This window comes from Triplophysa rosa, unplaced genomic scaffold (genome assembly GCF_024868665.1).
Source record: "Triplophysa rosa unplaced genomic scaffold, Trosa_1v2 scaffold235_ERROPOS495182+, whole genome shotgun sequence".
Classification (NCBI taxonomy): Eukaryota; Metazoa; Chordata; class Actinopteri; order Cypriniformes; family Nemacheilidae; genus Triplophysa; species Triplophysa rosa.
This window is the reverse complement of record NW_026634253.1, coordinates 40990-62909: the sequence shown is the minus strand read 5'-3', so window position 1 is coordinate 62909 and position 21920 is coordinate 40990. Positions and strand designations below refer to the sequence as shown.

Here is a 21920-nt window from a genome sequence, read left to right as displayed (position 1 = left end):
AGGGAGAGAGAGAGAGGGGGAGAGAGAGAGAGAGAGAGAGAGAGAGAGAGAGAGAGAGAGAGAGAGAGAGAGAGAGAGAGATGGATATTCTAAACAACAACCCGTAACCTTACTTTTATGTTTTTTTCCAAATAAGAGTGGAGTTTACATGTAGTGCCATTGTCCGTCCATGCCCATGTTCATACCCATACCTCCAATGGGACCTGCAAGACAGAGATTTTTTTTGAAAAACTGTAAGATAAGCAAATATTAATAAGCTTTTATCACACTCTAACAGAACACTTTGAGTTATATGAAGATTTTTTGTCAAGGATACGAGGTGGAAGAACCCAAGAAGGTGGAAGAACGCCCTCCCGGGCGTAGTCCAGCAAGGGATGCTGGCGCTGGGCGGGGAATGGTCCTCCTCCAGCGTGTGACTGGGAGGCTGTTGCCTCCCACCACACCGGGTTGGAGGTGCAAGACCATCGGTCGGTGGGTGTATTGTTCATGGTGCTGCCCGCTGGGTTCAGTTTTGGCTCGTGTATTCTGTCACAATCGGCAGGATACGAGGTGGAAGAACCCAATTGCAGGCAGGCAATGACGGGGTTAACAAACAAGACTTTATTTATAATAAAAACAGAAACTAAACACCCATGAGGGGGTAAACAAAAAGGTAACGAAATAATACAACGAACAACAGGACCAAGACTAACTAAACAATAAACTAGACAATACTTTGACAGAAACTAAACTAAACACTTACTAATACAGGTGAAACAGGAACACAGCAAACTGCGAGAACACTGACCGTAAGGCTAACATCCAACACAGGTAAGCACGACGAACTTACACGATACACAGTACACGCAATACACGAGCACAGTACAAAGGAACATGAGGGTATAAATAGGAAAGACAAACTAGGGATAACGAGCTAGGGCAGGTGTGGAACATAAGACACGAGAGGAAAACAATACAAGAAACGAGAGGGGCGGGGCCAATGACAAGACACTGGAGAGAACGTATATTATTGTCAAAAGGACAACAATATGTTTCTCTCCACACATAACCAAAGGCTTTGTCATGGCTCTGCTACAGGACCAAGAAAAACATGACTAAATGAAGCAGAGCCATGACATTTTTAGTTTGTTAGTATTATCTAAGGCATCACGTACCACCAGGCCGAAGACCCATGTGCTGTTGGCCGTCTAACACAAAGCCACCCATAGGTTGACCATCAGGGCTGTATGTGGTTCCTTGACTTACTAGAAATGAGGACAAGATTATATATGTGATATACTGTATGCATACATTGTGTACTTCGAAAATGTAAAGCATTTCTGAATATCTTTACCTGCTCTGTTAGACTGATCAATCATGGGTTGCACAATTCTTCTTCGAGCATTGATAAACCTTTCAAACAGAAATAAACAGACAACATGTTCTACATCAGTATATGTGATGTCACTTTAAATCTGTGTTCTTATGTATGGGTGGTCATCCCGCCCACTGCTGGTATGGTGGGTGTTCCTTACTGATGCAAGGCACAGGGGGTATGTGCGATTGTTAATACAGGCCTTAACTGATGAAGTTGGTTTCTAGGACAGTTCTTCACGTTATGTGAGACAGCATGTGCTATTTATATTACTGACAGCATGCCGTTTATTTTACAGTCATTTAAACACTTAGCACTTTTACTATTATAAGCTTCGATGGATGACGAAATATTCATTAATGAATTGTGATTTATTCCAGGTCTTTGGGTTAATGAACCTGTCAGGAATCCACAAAAAAGCAATGCACTCTTTTAGTGCTAGACTGATGAAATACTCGGATTTATGATGTAAACAACCAGGGCCTCATTTATAAACGTGACGTACGCAAACAAAAGTGATAGAAATGTGCGCACGCAATTTTCAATGCACATATCGTGATTAATAACAAATAAACGTGGCGTAAATACGTGTGCCATGCAGTAATATAAGCAGAATGATTTTAAACTGGTTTTATGCACATTTGATTATATATTCCACTCGCATGAATCAAGTTGAGCACTCAAATTATCCAAAAGAAAGTAGATACAGTTCTAGGGCATAACCTTACAAAATTTACCATGGTTTTACTACAGTTAAAATTGAAAAACCATGGTTTTACTACAGTTAAAACCAAAAAAGCATGGTTACTGTAGTAAAACAATGGTTATCACAAAATAACCATGGTTTTGAAAACCATGTTTTTTTGTAAAAACCATAGTAAACGATGGTTACTGTAGTAAAACCATGGTTTTGCCCTAAGTAATAAATGCACCAAAAAAACATGGTTACTACACTTGTACCACAAAAAAACATGGTTAATTTTCGTAAGCTTTTAAACTAATTTGCAGAACTAAAAATGTTCCAAAATGACTATAAAACATTTCTAGCGATCAACGGTGTGCACTTTGATATTATTGTGGATCGGGTGGTGGAGCGGTCCATTGGCTCATATATTACCAGCTAACACAGTTACGTTGTGACGACGTACCTGGACCGGACCATATTCGTTGCCACGATGTACCATAATAACGTTCCAGCGACGTAACTTTGTGATTCATATATTCGTCGTGACGACGTAACATTGGCCGTTGTTGGGACATGGTGATTACATGCCTGAAGACATACCTGGGACATACCATATTCGTCGCAGCAACATACCAAAAAACGTTTCTGGGACGTGATGAGCATGTCCTAATGACCAAACAGTCAGGTTGTTAATTAAAATGGTTTTTTTATTTAATTTAAACAATTATCATCCCTCTCACATGGAGGATTAAATTAATTTGTGATTTAATCTGTGTGTTAAAGATTCAATTTTATGCACAATTGGGGTAATTCTCTATTCAAATACAGTATGCATAAAGCAAGTGGCGCGCTGGCAACTCCACCGAGCAGCAAGTTTATCGAGTCGGGACTGGAAATAATCAAAAATAAGACGGTAAAATTCATATTTTCTTAAGCGTGTTTTTGTTATCCGTGTTATCAAGCACCGGGAACCCTGTTTTGACCGTTATTTTCCTTTGCATTTTGTAAACCTGCGTGTACCTGCCATTTTTCCACCTGAGGTAAAATTGAATTGACTTTACCACAACTTATGACGAGTGACACTAATTTACGATATTTAATGTCAATCTTTTTAATTCCTCAGACGTCTAAAGCTCAAAAGGCTGATGTCAGAAACGATGTAAATTAACGTTAGGACATAAATTGTAATCTGTTAGATTTATGCAGCCCGCGCTATCGTTGTCTGCAGCCTGTGTAGTGCTAGAATGCTAGTTCCCATTACTTTTTAAATACGTTAATGTGTTCTTCAAGAACCTTGTTTTTTTTTACTGACAATGTACATCACATAACACGGATTTGTTGTATTTGCTTTGTTTGCATGATATTTCTGGTTCGTGTAGTGCTAATTATAAATGAAAAGCCTTTGAGGGTTCTCAGCGTAACGTTACCAGAGAGTGATTGACAGCACGACGTGATAATGTCCCACCACTTATAACAATGTATTAAAATATGGGTGCATTACTAAAAAGCACAAATCTCAGGACATGACAAAATTTCTCCAGGATTTAAAACCCACTCGGACCCCAGGGGGTTAAATGATTGATCTGCACATAGATGCAGCATCATTGCCTTCATTATGCAGACTACACATAACTTGTTCATAAGAGTATATAGTATATACTGTACTTGTCAACTAATAATTCTGTTATTGTGAGGTGATGCATTTTTTATGCAGGTACGTTTCCACATACGAGGAATTTGTTATAGTGACAGAAGCTCCACAGTGCAACAGAAAGACAGCAACAGGACAGAACACAGATGATAAAAAAATAATAATATACAATAATATAGAAATAGGCAATGTACAAAACAGCAAAAACACAATATACAATATAGACAATTATGTATGTACAGGTCTGATATGTGCAAATTTGGTGAATAAATAATGTAAAATAGAGTTGTGTGTTCCGCGTTTAATGTCAAGTGTTCATAAGATGGATTGCCTGAGGGAAGAAACTGTTCCTGTGTCTGGTCATTCTGGTGCTCCGTGCTCTGTAGCATCGACCAGACGGTAACAGTTCAAAAAGGGAGTGTGCTGGGTGTGAGGGGTCCAGAGTGATTTTACCAGCCCTTTTGCTCATTCTGGATGAGTACAGTTCTTGGAGAGTGGGGATGGTTGTACCAATGATACGCTCAGCAGTCCGGACTACCCTCCGTAGTCTTCTGAGATCAGATTTGGTAGCTGAGCTGAACCAGACAGTTATGGAAGTGCAGAGGATGGATTCGATGATGGCAGAGTAGAACTGTTTCAGCAACTCCATGTCAATGTGAGTGTCCCACTTCAGATCCTGAGAAATTGTGGTGCCAGGAATCTGAATGACTCCACTGCAGTCACAGTGCTGTTCATGATGGTGAGTTTGGGGAGAACAGGGGGCTTTCTCCTGAAGTCCACGATCATCTCAACAGTTTTAAGCGTGTTAAGCTCCAGGTTGTTAAGACTGCACCAGACAGCCAGCTCCTTGACCACCTGTCTATAAGCAGACTCGTCACCGTCCTGAATGAGGCCGATCAGTGTGGTGTCGTCAGCAAACTTCAGGAGCTTGACAGAGGGGTCTTTAGATGTGCAATCATTCGTGTAAATTCGTGTAAAAAATGTGTGTGGGTGTGTCTGTCTTCTGTGTTTTCAACCTTTTCTTGTTTTTGCAGGTACAACTTTGATTGTTTTGCTTGTAGTCAATGTGTCTCATGTACAGCTGCTTTGTAACAATGAAAATTGTAAAAGCGCTATATAAATAAAGTTGAGTTGAGTTGAGAGTTGAGTTGAGTAAAGGGAGAAGAGCAGCAGAGAGAGAACACAGCCCTGAGGAGCTCCAGTGCTGATGGTGCAGGTGTTGGATTTGAATTTACCAAGCTTTACTAACTGCTGCCTGTCTGTCAAGAAGCTGTTGATCCACTGACAGACAGGGATGGGGACGGAGAGCTGTGCCAGATTATTCTGAAGGGTGTCCGTGATGATGGTGTTAAAAGCGGAGCTGAAGTCCACAAACAGGATCCTCGCATAGGTCCCTGGTCTGTCCAGATGCTGAAGGATGAAGTGAAGTCCCATGTTCACAGCATCATCCCCAGACCTGTTTGCTCTGTAGGCAAACTGCAGGTGGTCCAGTAAGGGACCAGTGATGTCCTTCAGATAGGCCAAAACCAGTCTTTCAAATGATTTCATGGCCACAGACGTTAGAGCCACAGGTCTGTAGTCATTAAGTCCAGTAATTTTGGGTTTCTTTGGGACTGGGATGATGGTGGAGCGTTTGAAGCATGAGGGGACTTCGCACAGCTCCAGTGATCTGTTGAAGATCTGTGTGAAGATTGGGGCCAGCTGGTCAGCACATATTTTTAGGCAGGCTGGTGACACACCTTCTGGGCCTGGTGCTTTCCTTCTTTTGTTCTTTCTGAAGACCTGGCGCACATCTTCTTCAGTGATCTGAATTGTAGGTGTGGGAGAGAGGGGGGTTGCTGAAGGTGTGAATGGTTGTGTGGAGAGGTGTTCAGGGCGGGTGTGGGGTGTTTTTCAAACCGGCAATAAAACTTGTTCAAGTCGTCAGCTAGTTCTTGGTTCTCTAAAGTGCTGGGGGATGGTGTCTTGTAACTGATGATATTTCTCAGACCTTTCCACACTGAAGCAGGATCACTGGAAGAGTGATCCTTAAATTGTCAGAATAATTCCTCTTTGCTCCTCTGATCTCCTTTTCCAGTGTGAATTTGGCCTGTTTATACAAGACTTTGTCCCCTTTCCTGTAAGCATCTTCTTTGGCCTGACGGAGCTGTCTGAGTTTTGCCGTGAACCACGGTTTGTCGTTCTTGTAAGTTAGATAAAACTTGGTAGGGATGCACATATCCTCACAGAAACTGATATATGAAGTTACAGTTTCTGTCAGCTCGTCCAGATCGGTGGCAACAGCTTCAAAAACAGTCCAATCAGTGAAAGAGAAACAGGCTTGTAAATCCTGCTCTGTTTCAATAGTCCATCTTTTAACAGTTCTTAATACAGGTTTTGCAGATTTAAGTTTCTGCCTGTAGGACGGGATAAGATGAACAAAACAGTGATCAGAGAGTCCTAAAGCTGCTCGTGGAACAGAGTGATATGCATCCTTTATTGCTGTGTAACAGTGATCCAATATATTACTGTCCTTGGTGGGACATGTGATGTGCTGTCTGTATTTTGGCAGTTCGCGGGAGAGATTTGCTTTATTAAAGTCCCTGAGAATAATTAAAACAGAGTCAGGGTGTTGTTGTTCTGTGTCTGTGATCTGATCAGAGAAAACGTATCTCAAACCCTGTTGCACACCGTTGCAAACCGTTTCCAGAAAACGTGTCGTTCAACCCGGAAACCGTAGCAAAACGTTGCACACCGGTTTGAGCTTGAACATGCCTCATATTTTCAAATCTGGCGCCAAGTTACTTCAGCTTTAATAGTATAATATCGTTAGGCTTGTTCGACTTGATGCAGCGCCGCAAGGTCCGACAGGCGGATGACATCAAAGTACCGCGAGAGCGATACGAAACCAAACATTAGGCTCCTTTGAGATGGCCAAATTCTGCGCAGAACCGATCACCGGTGATCAGCGCGAGATGCATGCCGGTAAGAAATGTGTCCGAATTACGTCCGGCTTGCTCTGATGTCATGCTGACGTGTGTCAAAAAACTCTCGCGACGGCCAGGCGGCTGTATCGGATTCTTCAGTCGAGCGCAGTTGCTCTCCACCGACTGCGCTGATGAAAAGCACGATGAGAAACAACTTGCTGACGACACAGCTTAAATGCTCATTGGGCGAGAATGTCAGCTGATATCTTTTTTCTTAAGTGTTCCATTAATAAGTCCATTAATTGAAGTAGGTTTTGAGATTTATATGTGGAAAAAACACACCTATGTGAAATATATAGTCCTCATAATCCTCATCCTCTGTCTTCTCCTTGAACTTTCCCGAGCTCGGCTCGGTCGTTATTGTTTGTTTCCCTTGTATTTCTCATCCAGTAAAGTTTTGTTGCTGAGACTGTATCTGCATTTGAGTCCAGTTCTTCCGGGTCTGACATGTGGTAGGAAAATCTGGTTGGACAATTCGAGATTGAGACACGGCACAGGCTGAGGTCTCGCTCTGTTCTGTTTCAGTGTGCGGCTCTTGGGTGTTAAGAAGCAGCACTCCGCCATGCCCAAGTTTTCTTCTCAAGTTTAAGTTTTAACAATTTACTTTTTTATCAGAGATAATCGCGGAAAACCTGATCTATATGCATATATAGGCTAACCAAATCACACTTGTAAAAGCGGCACATTCGCACATAACGAGTGCGCGAAGAAATCCATGTCCGCACACGTCAGCCGCGCACTGCCTTTTTCATTGAGAGCCAGACATTTTTAACTATAACACAATAAAAAATCTAGTTAAATTCTGCCTATGGGTGCGCAATACCTGCGAGTTGTAGATACTTTCTGTTGTAGATAGCTTTTCACCCAGTGCGCGCTGCCGTTTTGAAGTTTAACAATTCTAAATGTCCATTTCGAGGACAGCATTTCATATTTCGCATAGCTTTTTCAAAGCTAATAAATTGAACTGAACGAAAAGAGATGAAAGACACTGTATGAAAGACCCTGAAACTGAAAGGCTATTTTTTATATCAACTTGGAGGAGAACAAATGTTGTATGACGTTTTCACAAAAAGAACTGGAAATACACCGATCATAGCCTACATAAATTCAGCGGAAGTTAATAAATGAAGATTATTAATTTAGACGCATATATAGAAAACAATATATAGAAAAATGTCAAAAGCAGGTTTTAAAGCGATTGGGAAAACCGTAAAAAGTTTGCTTTCGAATCGCTCTCGCGGTACTTTGATGTCATCCGCCTGTCGGATCTTGCGGCGCCGCATCAAGTCGAACAAGCCTATTGACTCTCGTTACCGACACGTCATTCTAATGTTCCGGCTTGTTTACAGATGTGTTGATGTCCGTAAAATAATAATAATAAAAAAAGATGCGATGATGTATGTTCCCGGAGTTCCTCGAACAAAGTTATCGTATGGCTTCAGTTCAGAAGGTTTGCAAAGCGACTTGCTTGTAATACGTTTATACTGTTTTGTTCATTTTATGGAATAAATACAAAAAATCCGTAAAAATAGGTTTGTTATATACAGATTTTCTCGATTGCTAACACACAATTCATGAAACAACTCACCATTTTCTGACAACTATAAACACATTCTCAGAACAATACACCAACTCGTACAAACCCCACACACAAACAGCCTCAATTTGCAAAGGTTTAACCATGTTCTCATTCAGAAAACACACAATATAATGAACTGAAGTGTCAAGATGTAAACTCAAATAGCACACATTTGTCCATCAGTAAACATCGAGTTGCAAAACTGATGACACACCAATCAGAATCTCAGGATAATATCAAAAGGAGCACAGGTGATTGTGCATCCTAGAATCATCTACTGGGCTTTATACTACTTACTGTAAACATACAGTATAATTACAGTACACACTTTATATGAGAGAAATTTCACTATTCTGCATCCAGTAAACTGTAGCACGTGTACATCCTTTTTTTTACCTGTTCTGTATTTTTGCAGAAAATGCGTAATACTTTTTTACGAAATTGGGCCAAAGGTGCAGAGGATGTCATTTTTTTACATGGCCTCCTATTGACAAATCGCTTCACTGTATTGTTTCCTTTATCTTCTCTGTAAGTCACCTGAATGTAAATGTAATTTGTGCAGTTGTGTACTGTATTGTATTGCATGACCAGTTCATATTGTTCTTTGGTTTTTGAACTTTTGTTGTCTTGTAAGATCATCTTCATCTACTTTACAGCGGTGTAATATTTTATTTTTATTTTTTCCTAAAGCTCATTCGTGCATTTTGCTCTATCTGCACTCTTGTATGTTGTATATTCTAATAAACACTAAACTGTCAAATTATTCTTGAATCCCAATAAGAGGTTTTAGTAATCCCAATAAGAGGCTTCCTGTTTCCTGCATCGCTGCCGGCAGCTTGTTTGTATCAGTGCGCTTACCACTTCGCTCTAATATTAGTGTATTTCATTATCGTTAATTATTATTGTCGTTGCTAATTTATCCTGATATCTCAATAATCCCTGTTCCTGTTATTTACTTGGAAGAGTCTAAACCAAAAGTGATAGTTAACTTAACGCCGTTAGCATAGCAATAGCATGTTAGCTTGCTTTCTGGTCACACTGTGGAATATCATCTTGCCTCTGGTTTGTCTTGTGTGCTAACTGTTTCTCTTTTTAAGCGAGTATACTACGATCCATCGAGCAACCTTGGTAAATTGGAATTGCACTTCAAATCCGGTGAGTTATGGCTTCTATTCCTATTATTGTTACTTGCACCTCATGTCATATGTTTAGCTTAGCCTTCTCTGTCAGCTGCGAGGGCTTTATATGCGATAAATGCAGGGAAATAGTTAGGCTGACAGAGAAGATCTTAGAATTAGAGTCTCGCATCCAATCTTTATCTGAGGATAGTAAGAGTTTAACGACGATAGAAAACACTTTGGATGCGAGCAACATTAGCGCACACAGCTCGGTTCCGGTTGAAAATCCTCCGCAGCTGGGAAACTTCGTGACTGTGAGACGGCGTAGTCGCAGGACAAAACATCACTCGACCGTTCCGATTACAGTCTCGAACAGGTTTGCCCCGCTCAGTGACGCACCGACTGAGAAACCTGCTGAAAGTGCCCTAGTTATCGGTGATTCTATTGTTCGGAACGTTAACATAGAGGCACCAGCCACCATAGTCAAATGTTTACCGGGAGCCAGAGCGCCTGACATCAAGTCAAATTTAAATGTGCTGGCTAAGGCTAATCGTAAATTCAGTAAGATTGTCATTCACGTCGGCACAAATGATGTTCGACTCCGTCAATCGGAGATCACAAAAGATAACATTAAAGAGGTGTGTGAGCTCGCAAGCATGATGTCAGACACTGTAATATTCTCTGGCCCCCTCAATGCTTATCGTGGTGATGAGATTTATAGCAGATTATCATCACTAAATGGCTGGTTGTCTGAGTGGTGCCTGCAGAATGATATAGTTTTTATAAATAACTGGAAGAGTTTTGAGGGCAGACCTGACCTGTTGAAACGAGATGGTCTCCATCCCTCCTGGGCTGGGACTTCCATCCTGTCTAGAAATATGGCAAAAAGTCTTAATGCTAATGCTAAAACTTGACTCGCTGGGGCCCAGGTCAGGGAGCAGACAGTATGGCTTAACCAACTGTCTGCTTGCCGTCTCACGTCGCAGAATACACAAAATGTACAACATGTAGTAATCCGTTCTCCCAAACATCACAAAATAGAGACTGTGTCTGTCCCCCGGATTAGCAAACATAAAATAATGCGTAAACCTCTTGAAAGTAATTTAATAAACGTTAAACAAACTAAACATGAACAAAATACAGATAATCAACTGTTACGACTCGGATTGCTAAATATTAGATCTCTCTCTAATAAAGCACTTTTTGTTAACGATATGATAACAGATCATAAAATAGACATGCTCTGTTTGACAGAAACATGGCTAAAACCAGATGATTATATTGCTTTAAATGAATCTGTCCCCCAAGATTATTATTATAAACACGAGCCTCGTCTAAAAGGCAGAGGGGGAGGTGTCGCAGCACTTTACAATAACTCTCTTAGCATTTCCCAGAAGTCGAACTCTAAATATAATTCTTTTGAAGTCATGGTTCTTCATGTTTCAACACCTAATACTAAAGATAAAACACTTTTTAAATTGATTCTAGCTATTGTATATAGGCCTCCAGGGCACCACACAGATTTTATTAAAGAATTTGGTGGGTTCTTATCAGAACTAGTACTGGCCGCAGATAGACTCCTTGTCGTTGGTGACTTTAACATCCACGTAGATAACGTTACAGATGCCTTAGGAATGGCTTTCAAAGACACTCTTAACTCCATGGGCATTAGTCAACATGTGTCAGGACCCACTCACCTTCGTAATCATACTTTAGATTTAATACTGTCTTACGGTATAAATGTGGACGACGTTAAAATCCTTCAGCAGAGTGAAGACATTTCGGATCATTATCTGGTATTATGTTTGCTTCACTGGCCTACGGCTGCAAATAAAACTCATTGTTACAAATATGGTAGAACAATAACTTCAACTACCAAAGATGCGTTTCTCGATAATCTGCCCGAATTGTCTCAAATCATGAGAAATAACGTTGAAGATCTTGACATTACCACTGAAAATTTTAATTCCACCTTCTCGGTAACGCTAGACAAAGTTGCTCCACTACGTTTAAAGAAGATTAAAAATGGCAGCCCCACACCGTGGTATAATGAACACACTCAGGCTCTAAAGAAAGCGGCCCGAAAAATGGAGCGCAACTTTAAGAAAACTAAATTAGAGGTATTTCGTACAGCATGGAAGGATAGTATTCGAAAATACAGGAAAGCCCTAATAACTTCTAGATCCGCCTACTTTTCATCACTAATAGAAGAAAACCAGCACAATCCTAGGTTTTTATTTAACACGGTGGCTAAATTAACAAAAAATAAATCGTCAGTGACTTCTGATCCTGTATATCAGCATAGCAGTGATGAATTTATGAACTACTTCACATATAAAATCCAAGATATTAGAGAAAAAATTATAACAATGCAATCAGAAGTGAAACCCGCTGAACAAACTAACTACAGCGCCCTTAAGGAGAAAATGCAATTATTTTATACCGTAGATCAAGATGAGCTGTCTAAAATTATTAGATCATCTAAATCAACAACATGCATACTAGACCCTATACCTACAAATCTACTGAAAGAGATGCTCCCAGAAATTATAGATCCTCTTCTTGGTATTATTAACTCATCTCTGACATTAGGACATGTGCCTAAAGCATATAAGGTGGCTGTTATAAGGCCCCTTGTCAAAAAACCCCAACTCGACCCTAGAGAACTAAGGAACTACAGGCCTATATCGAATCTACCTTTCATATCTAAAGTTCTGGAAAAAGTAGTTTCAACTCAATTATGCTCCTTCCTCCAAAGGAATGACATCAATGAAGAATTCCAGTCTGGATTTAGAGCATGTCACAGTACAGAGACTGCTTTGATCAGAGTTACAAATGATCTGCTATTGGCGTCTGACCGAGGTTGTATCTCGTTATTGGTGCTGCTAGACCTTAGTGCTGCATTCGATACCATTGACCACAGCACACTCCTACATAGACTCGAAAATTATGTCGGCATTAAGGGAATAGCTTTGAAATGGTTTAAATCTTATTTATCCGACCGTTTTCAATTTGTAGCAATAAACAATGAGGTGTCACGCAAATCGCAAGTCCAGTACGGTGTACCACAGGGCTCAGTCTTAGGGCCTCTGCTCTTCGCATTATACATGCTACCTCTAGGAGATATAATAAAGCGACACGGAGTTAGCTTTCACTGTTATGCTGATGATACTCAACTTTATATTTCCTCGAAGCCTCATGAAACACAGCAGTTCCATCGAATAATGGAATGCATAGTCGATGGAAAAAATATATTGTATTATATAGAATACTACCTTTCATGAATAACATATTTAAAAGTAGATTAATAAACAAATGCTGTTTAAAACAATACAGCCTACTTAATGCAATAATAAATTAGATGCAATATGGGTGATTTTATTTTACTGCCAACTGCCAATTAAATAAAAAGAATATTATTTCATTTTGACTTGCACAACACAGGCAGATATACAGTACACACATGGAGGCGCGCTAGGACAAATCTTGTTAGAGCCGTCAAAAATTAAATATCATCACATAATGTTCTCTATTTTAAAAGGTGAGTTACTGTAAATGTCAGCATTATCGTGTGTAAATCATTTACGAATGTCGAGTGAAACAAGAGCTTATTCCGTTAGTTTAGTGAGTCTGCTATTTTATTCCTACAGTTACTCCTGATAGGAGGCTTCGTCTCAGGTTACTTGGCTGTAACCCTGTTCCCTGAAAAAGTGGGAACGAGATGCTGCGTTTCAAACGCTATGGGAGAACATTCTTTGTTCGACCGGTTGTGAAGCACATGTGTCAAACACGCCAAGAATTGGCCTTAAATAACCTCGGCAGGTGATGTGGCTAATTACCCCCATACCTGCAGGTTATAAATACACGCGAAGCGGACGCGTCTTCAGGTTCCAACTTTGTCTGAAAGGATGTCCGAGCACGCCTACAGTGCGGCATTGAGCCGCATGCACTGATCGCAGCATCTCGTTCCCGCTTTTTCAGGGAACAGGGTTACAGCCAAGTAACCCGAGACGTTCCCTATCAAAAGCTACACTTGATGCTGCGATTCAAACGCTATGGGAACGAGAATACCAATGCCCCGCACTGGAAGTGTCTGGGCCCCCCAAGGTTGTGTGCTGTGTGTGGACAAGCTGAGAGGAGGTCTCAGACGTGACTTTGGGGTGTTGACTCCAGGATGCGTGCGCCTGGAGTAGCATGGACATCCAGACTATAAAATCTGACAAATGTGTGCGGAGAGGACCAACCCGCCGCATCACACACTTGCTGCAAGGGGACACCTCTTGCTAATGCCGTAGAAGATGAAACCCCCCTTGTTGAATGAGCCCTGACTCCTAGAGGTGAAGCTTGACCACGCGCCTCGTAGGCCAGGGCGATAGCATCCCTCACCCAATGTGATATAGTCTGCTTGGTGGCAGCCGCCCCCGGTTGCGGCCCCCATAGCATATGAAAAGCTGCTCTGATATATGCCATTCGCTGGTACGGTAGACATAATTTCGAAGAGCACGTACTGGACACAGTAAGTGTAATTGTTCCTGCTCCGACGTCGTGAACGGCGGAGGGCAGAAGGCCTCAAGAACAACCGGATGCACGGTGGAGAACGGAACTTTGGGCACATAACTCGGGTGTGGATGCAGAATAGCTTTGACCATCCCAGGGGCAAAAATTAAGCAGGATGGAGAGGTTGAGAGCACCTGCACATCTCCAATTCTCTTAAGAGAAGTGATTGCCATTAGAAAAACCATCTTAAGGGTCAGAAGTTAATCAGGTGCTGACTCCACAGGTTCGAAAGGGGTGCCAACCAGACCCTCGAGCACTATAGCTAAGTCCCATGAAGGGACTGTTAGTCTAGAAGGAGGCCGCAGCCGCCTCACTCCACGTATAAAGCGGGTGACTAAAGGGAGTTTCCCCACAGAAACCTAGTCAGTTTCTCTTGCAGAAACTCCAACACTGAAACAATCTGGCAGTGAAATGGGTCTGCATGGTGTGACATGCTCCATCTTTCAAAAACACGCCATCTAAGGGCATAGCTCCTTCTAGTGGAGGGAGCCCTAGCACTCAGAATAGTCTCTACTACACCGGAAGCCCAGCAACTCTCAACTGGTTCCCTTCAGGGGCCAAACATGAAGCTGCCAAAGCTCGGGACGGGGATGAAATATTGTCCCGTGCGCTTGAGACAAGAGATCCCTCCTGACTGGGATCGCCCATGACGAGTCGTCGAGGAGGGATACTATGTCCGAGAACCAGATTCTGGTTGGCCAACAGGGAGCTATCAATAAGAGACGAGAGCCCTGTTGACGGACCTTGGCCAGGACTCCCGGGAGCAGAGCTATCAGAGGATATGCGTAAAGACGCAGTCTGGGCCATGTATGGGCCATCGCGTCCAGACCCAGGGGAGCTGGATGAGTCAGAGAGAAGTAGAGGGGACATTGTGCTGTCTCCTGCGTAGCAAAGAAGTCCACCTCTGCTTTGTAAAATCTTTCCCAGATTTGTTTGACTATCTCGGGGTAAAGTTTCCATTCCCCGTTCATCACAGCTTGTCTGGACAGCAAGTCTGCTCCCACATTCATGTGCCCCGGGATGTGAATCGCTCTGAGGGACAGGAATTTGCCCTCTGCCCAAGGCAGGATCTGCTGGGCCAGTTTGTTCAGGTGGCGTGACCGCAGACTGCCCTGGTGATTTATGTACGAGACTACTGAAGTCTAGTGTAGTGAAGTGCACTAGGACATGGTAGGTTCGTAACTCCCGGTGGAAGTATTTCAGGGCCCAAAATACAGCCATCATCTCGAGGCAATTGATGTGCCCATCGAGAAGTTGACCTCTCCAGACCCCCTGGGCTAGACGGCCATCTAAGGCCGCGCCGCAGCCCATGAGGGAAGCGTCTGTCGTTAGCGTCCTGAGGTGTGGCAGGAGACGACTGAACATTTAGCATTCTTTTTTAAACCGCTAATCCCCGAAACGCTGGTGGCGGCGAAGATTGCAAAGAGGCCTTGTGAGGGTGCCGAAGGGGAGCCTCTAATTTCTCTTGGAATTTTATGCACCCCTCCCCGGGGGGGGCACACCCCCACAGTCCCGGGCACACATGTCTCAGGATCTCTTTTTGGCAGAGATGAAGTGCCTCAGGTTCGGCCCTCCCGAGGCGGCCTGAGGGGTGCGGTGGGCCACTCCCTTGCCTCTGCGAGGGGGGGGCGCGACTCGCCACACTCTCCCTGATGGCCTCAGGTAGACCGGACCCACCCGAGACTGTGTGCCTGGTCGGGACTGAGGAACTTGTCCAGAGTGGGTGGCCTTTCTTAAAAAAGGCTAGCCGAGCTCGGAGAACCTTGACGCCTAGGGCATTACAGAAATCACACCCTCCCTCGAGCCCCAGGGCAGCATGGTGAGCCCCCAGGCACTCAAAGCAGAAGTAATGTCGATCAAGATCGGAGAGGAGCCTCTCACAGGGAGGAACACATCTCCGATCCAACTCAGACATGGCTATGATATATTTACGTAAGTCGAAACTAAAACTAAAAGAAGTGCTTAGATGCTTAGTAAATATATATAAATATATCTATCTCTCTAGTTATATTGAAAAACAAGAAAAGAGGAAGACTTCTACCCCACAACACACAAGTACACAAAGCGGTCCTTGAAGACAAAAGAACCTGAAGATGCGTCTGCTTCGCTGGTATTTATAACCTGCAGGTGCAGGGGTAATTAGCCACGTCACCTGCTGAGGTTATTTAAAGCCAATTCTTGGTGTGTTTGACACACGTGCTTCACAACCGGTCGAACAAAGAATGTTCTCCCATAGCATTTGAAACGCAGCATTGAGTGTAGCTTTTGATAGGGAACCGTAAATATTTAGTTTATACATAACATTACGCTTCAACTAAGTTGAATGGTGAAACTCAAAAATATTTAGTAGTGCATAAGTTGTAACTTAGTGCCATTTTAAGTCAAAACTAGGCTAAGTTGTAACTTACGCACAGCTGATGCAACCGGCCCCAGGTCAGTAAAATCAGTCTTGTTTAACTGGATTTCATTCATTAATTACATTTTCACGAAAGTTTAAGTTGGGGTACTGTAATGTTTATTTTCTATAAAAAATGCTAACTTACTGCAAATGATAGCTAGCAAATTATTTTAAAATAATGTTAGCACATGAAAGCATTGCAAATAAATAGTTTACTTTACGTTCTTTGTGTATGTTTGGACCAGCAAACTATGTGTAATGAAGAATTGGTGTAAATTAAGGTAGAAGTTAAAGAATTTCTGTCTGTAAGGATTTTTTGGTCACCCTAATAAAATCACTGGGTCTTACCTGGCCACCTCTAAAAAAAAGTTCTGGCTATGCCCCTGAGCAACACGGACCCAGTTGCGCACTTGATGAGGAAGTAAAGTGACCTGCGCATGCGTTTAAGCCGATTACAATGTATTTCCTTCAATAAAACACATGTATGAGATGATAGTGTTGATGATTTACCTTGGATTCGAGCAAGAGTGAACCTGCATCGTATTTGCGAGTGGAATCAGAGCGGCAGGTCAATGGTAATCCACTGTTTCCTCAAAATAGTCTGTTTGCAAATAGCAGCTTACAAAACCCAAATGTCATTTACTCTCCTGAGCATAATAGCACAAAATTAATAAAAACACAATACATTTATCCGTGTTCTGTTTTCTGCCATGCACCGTGTACATTTTTGATGACGTAAGACGAACGCACCAGGGTTCGACAGAATAAAGTTGAGTGTGAAACCAAACCAACACTGCGGTGGGCGCCGGGAACAATCGCACTCAAGTTCGGACCCGAGCAAACCAGCCCAATCTGAAAACGTCCTAGCTCTGTAGCGCGCTAAGTGACAACGTTATCGGGAAACGCAGCGTCCGGTCCAGGTACGTCGTCACAACGTAACTGTGTTAGTTGGGTTGCACGTCTCATACCGTCATGTGAATGGCAAATATGCATATGGAAATTGCTTCAAAGCAAAAGATGTGGCTCTTGGTGCAATATAACATCGAAATACAGGGGTCATTGCTCAAAATATATTCAATTGGCATTGGGCCATTAGCCTTAGGGTATTATTATCTTAACTATTTTTCTGACTAATATGCTTTAACAGAGAGATAGGAATTGCTGCTGGCATGAATGGAGTGAATATATTATGCATAGACAATGGATGTCTGCAGAACTTTGCTGCAGGGCTAGCAGGTAATTATTAATTAAATAATGAACTAATTAAAATGAAAATATAATAATAACTACTAATTATAAATATAATACTTTATAATCACATATATAATTATATTTGTAAAATAAAATGAACTGATGAACATTTAATAAGTCAAGCTTTTCTAATCATTTAAAAAATAGTATAGTCAGCTCTTGTTTAATTCAGCGATAGACAACTAAATTAATTTGACAATATATCTAATAAATAGACTCCGTGCAAGATCGCTTCCACGTTTTGTTTCAGCCCACTCAGTTACATCCAGCTCACATAGCGTCCATAGTAAACGATGACGTCACGTTTTCACTCAAGGTGCACCTCAGATTACGGTCAACGACGTGAGTCATGTTATTCGAACACTATACATCATACATCTACAACTCAAAAGGGGAAAGGCTTCAAGCAATATGTTTCAAGCTACATCCACAAATTTGACCCTGGCCAAAAAAGCAGTCTTATGAATCAATTTTTCAAAATTGAGATTTATACGTCATCGGAAAGCTGAATAAATAAGCTTTCCATTGGTGTATGGTTCATTAGGATAAGACCATATTTGGCCGAAATACAACTAGCCTATTTAAAACCCTGGAATCTGATGGTGCAAAAAATTATGAACTGAAAAAAATGACTTTTAAATTGATAATCAGAGGAGCTGTAGTAGATGAACCCGAAAGCAGAAATTCTAAGCATTACATAGATACCAAACTTGAGTAGATAATTCCCAAATAGCGGGCAGCAGCGAGTGAAGTTTGTTGGCGTGTTTCTGGCCATTATTGTTAGCGATGTTGCTGAACACAAAGGAACATATTTGGAAGAATGTTGGTACCCAAACAGATCTCTTCCCCCATTTACTGCCATACTAGGGAAAATAAATAAATTATTGGAGTCAATGGGGGATGAGATCTGTTTGCTTTCTGACATTCTTCCAGATATCTTCCTTAGTCTTTAACGGAACAAATAAATGTATACAAGGTTGGAACAACCTATCGGTGAGTAAATGATGACAACAATAAAAATTTGGGGTGAAATATCCCTTTAATATCCTAATGATTTTGGCATTAAAGAAAAAATGATAATTTTGACCCATACAATGTTTTGTTGGCTATTGCCACAAAGATTCCTGTGCTAGTTAAGACTGGTTTTGTGGTCCAGGGTCACAAATATGAAAAGCAAACTTTTGCACTTACTCGAGGCTTGACCACAGAGGCACTCAACAATGCTCAGCTGTAGAGCTGTCGGTTTGCTGAAATTTGAGCATTTTTAGTAAACATGTCGTTATCGCTTGGGGGCAAATTACCTCAGTGCTATGAGAGTGGAAGTGGTTTAGCCAGCTAAGATTTTAGTGGAAGTACATCATCACCCAGTGTGCATACAGTCTATTACAGTAAGTTAAATAGATGCTAGGCAGTCTACATAGTACACATGTAAATGTAAATGTTATGAAAGGAGATAAACAATCTATGAATTTATGACAAGCTGCACAGAATAGTCCACAGTCAATATAAAAATGTAAATTCCAACAGTTTAAAAAAGCATTAGTAGATTCAGACCTCAGATATACTTTATGATATAATGTAACTGCATGTAAATGCATATAAGAGTTGTTCTTCTAAAAGTAGTGTTGCCGATTGTAGGGGTGTTAAATTATGCTGTCCAAACATTTTTGGATGACTCATATCAAATTAAATGTAATCTAGAAAAAAATATGATCAATCACAACATAACATTTTGCAGCCGGATCATTGTTGCTTTTCTTTTTTAATTTGTTCTGTTTTACTCATTGGGGCTTTAAACCCAAACTACTGGATTTAAAATGGAAATGTTACAGAGAACCTTTCTGAATGATGAGTGGTCGGCAAATTACTAGGAAGTCAAAGGTCACTCACCAGTTATTTACTTGTAAAATGGTAAGTCCTGTGTCCTGTGCTAGTTGCTTCTTCTGCTCTTCAGATGGATAAGGGTGCTTCAAATAAAAAAGGGGGATAGAGAAAGAGTTAGGAAACGGAGAAACAGATAAAAGAAGAAGTGAGGTTACTGTGAGTATTTAACAAGGAAGCAAATATAAAAACGTCTTGGTTACGGATGTACCTCAGTTCCCTGATGGAGGGAACGAGACGTTGTGTCGAGCCGACAGATGGGGTTCGTCCCTGAGAACCAATCGCTTCTGACTTTTTAGAAAAGGCCAATGAAAATTGGCGAATGAAATTTGCATGCGGACTCCGCCCCCGGATATCCGGGTATAAAAGGGAGACGGCGTGGCTCATTCATTCACCTTAGTTCTGAGGAGCCTGAGACTTCTCACGACTGCTGCAGTGGGCAGCACGTGTTGTAGCAAGAAGGACACAACGTCTCGTTCCCTCCATCAGGGAACTGAGGTTACATCTGTAACCAAGACGTTCCCTTTCTGTCGGTCTCTCGACGTTGTGTCGAGCCCCGACACTGCGTTCCCGTTGCACACGGCACCCTAACCCTGCAGGGAGGCGTCTTTCGTCACCACGACGCGCCTCATGACCTGCCCGAGAGGGACCCCCATCCGTAGAAAGGTCATTGAAGACCAGGGGTTAGGGTGCGTTGGCAGAGAGGCGTAATCACCATCCGCCTGCTGCCCGTGTGCCACGCTCTCCAGGGAACTCGACTCTGTAGCCAGTGTTGGAGCGGTCTCATGTGCATCAACCCGAGGGGTATCACCACCGCCGAGGATGCCATGTGCCCAGCAGCCTCTGAATTTCAGGGGGACCGCTGGCTGCTTGAATATTCCAGGCAGTTCAACACTGACTGAGCGCTTTCTGAGTCAGTCGCGCTGTAATGGAGACAGAGTTGAGTTCCATACCAAAAAAGAGGATGCTCTGCACAGAGGAGAGCTTGCTCTTTTTCGGTTGTCCTGTGGTCCCAATCGATCTAGGTGCCGAAGCACTAGGTCCCTGTGTGTACATAACAGATCTCATGAGTGTGTCAAATGAGCCACTCGTCGAGATAGTTTAGTACCCGCACACCTCTCTCCCTGAGGGGAGTGAGGGCGGCTTCCACGATCTTCGTGAAGACTCTTGGGGACAGGGACAGACCGAAAGGGAGGACTCTGTACTAATATGCCTGACCCTCAAAAGCGAACCGTAGGAACGGGCGATGACGAGGGAGAATTGAGACATGAGAGTAAGCGTCCTTCAGGTCGATTGCCATGAATCCATCTTGACATCTGATAGATGCCAGGATGCGCTTCTGCGTGAGCATCCTGAACGGCAGCTTGAGTAGGTGCCTGTTCAGGGTACGCAGATCTAGCGATCCCCGCTTTTTTGGGGACGATGAAGTACGGGCTGTAAAACCCGTTGAATATCTCGGCTAGAGAGACGAGCACGATCGCTTCCTCACCAGAGGGGTGGCGACCTCGGCCCGAAGCATGGGAGCATCCTTGCCTCTGCTGAGGTTGAGAGGATGCCCTGAAGCTTGGGCGGGCATCTGGGGAGTTGGATTGCGTAGCCGAGACGGACCGTATCCCGTAGTCACCGTGACGGTTTTGGAAGCTCTTGTCAGGCTCCCAGGGACCGAGACAGGGAGACTAGGGGTACGTTCTGCTTCATCGACCTCCAGGGGGTGGTTTGATGGCTGGCATTGTGGATCCCTCGCCGTGGGGGGGCCCCCAGAGAGGAGATCGGCTCTGCAATTTTACCTGCCTGGCGATGATATAGCACAACGCACCATCGAATGAGAGTGCTTAGGCTGATGATTATCCTCGACATTGGGTCTTGCCGCAACGTTGAGTTGCTGACCACCGTCGTGTAGAGGGTGAGAGCGGCTGTGATAATACCCAGACGATTATGTGGCACAACGCACCGTCGATTGAGAGTGCTTAGGCTGCTGATTATCCTCGACATTGGGTCTCTCCGTGACGCAACATCGAGTTGCCGAACACCGTCGTGTAGAGGGTGAGAGTGGCTGTTATAAATGCCCAGAGAGAGAGAAAACTCTTAGAAGTGGGCTGTTGGGATGGGGCAGGAACCGTCCCGTATCGACCACCAGCAATGGAATGGCTGGGGTCGGGCCTGAAGGTATTCTCAATCTCCCTGGGGTCTTTCCATGAGGGCCGCTTTGGCTTCCGCCGCGGCTGCTGACGGGGTGGTGGTTTCCTCATCGATGTCTCGAAGAGGACCAGGGCTGCTGGGAAGCAGACGGTGAACGGGATCTCGGCGGCCAGAGGGCGGTCGAGTCGAGGCTGGGGAGGATATACTTGATATCCTCTGTCTGCTCCTTTACTGTCGAGAACTGCAGCTCGACAGTATCACCAAACAGTCCCCCTTGCGAGATGGGTGCATCGAGAAAGCGGACTTTCTCGGCGTTACTCATCTGTGCAAGGTTCAGCCAG

General features: G+C 43.0%; 1 protein-coding gene across 3 annotated transcripts in view; it reads right to left on the bottom strand.

Annotated features, from left to right (window-relative positions):
* meis2b (Meis homeobox 2b) overlaps positions 1–21920 on the bottom strand; it is a 38365-nt gene that overhangs the window by 2451 nt on the left and 13994 nt on the right. For 2 of the 3 annotated variants that reach the window (XM_057327492.1, XM_057327493.1), the window contains exons 9-12: positions 19450–19526; positions 1334–1392; positions 1155–1244; positions 114–203 (exon numbers count right to left, since the gene is read on the bottom strand). In XM_057327492.1, coding sequence (XP_057183475.1) covers positions 145–203; positions 1155–1244; positions 1334–1392; positions 19450–19526 — 285 coding nt within the window. In that variant the 3' untranslated portion in view covers positions 114–144. Of the gene's footprint in view, positions 1–113; positions 204–1136; positions 1245–1333; positions 1393–18750; positions 18807–19449; positions 19527–21920 lie in introns of those variants that run through there. The other variant, XM_057327494.1, reaches the window with a different exon arrangement.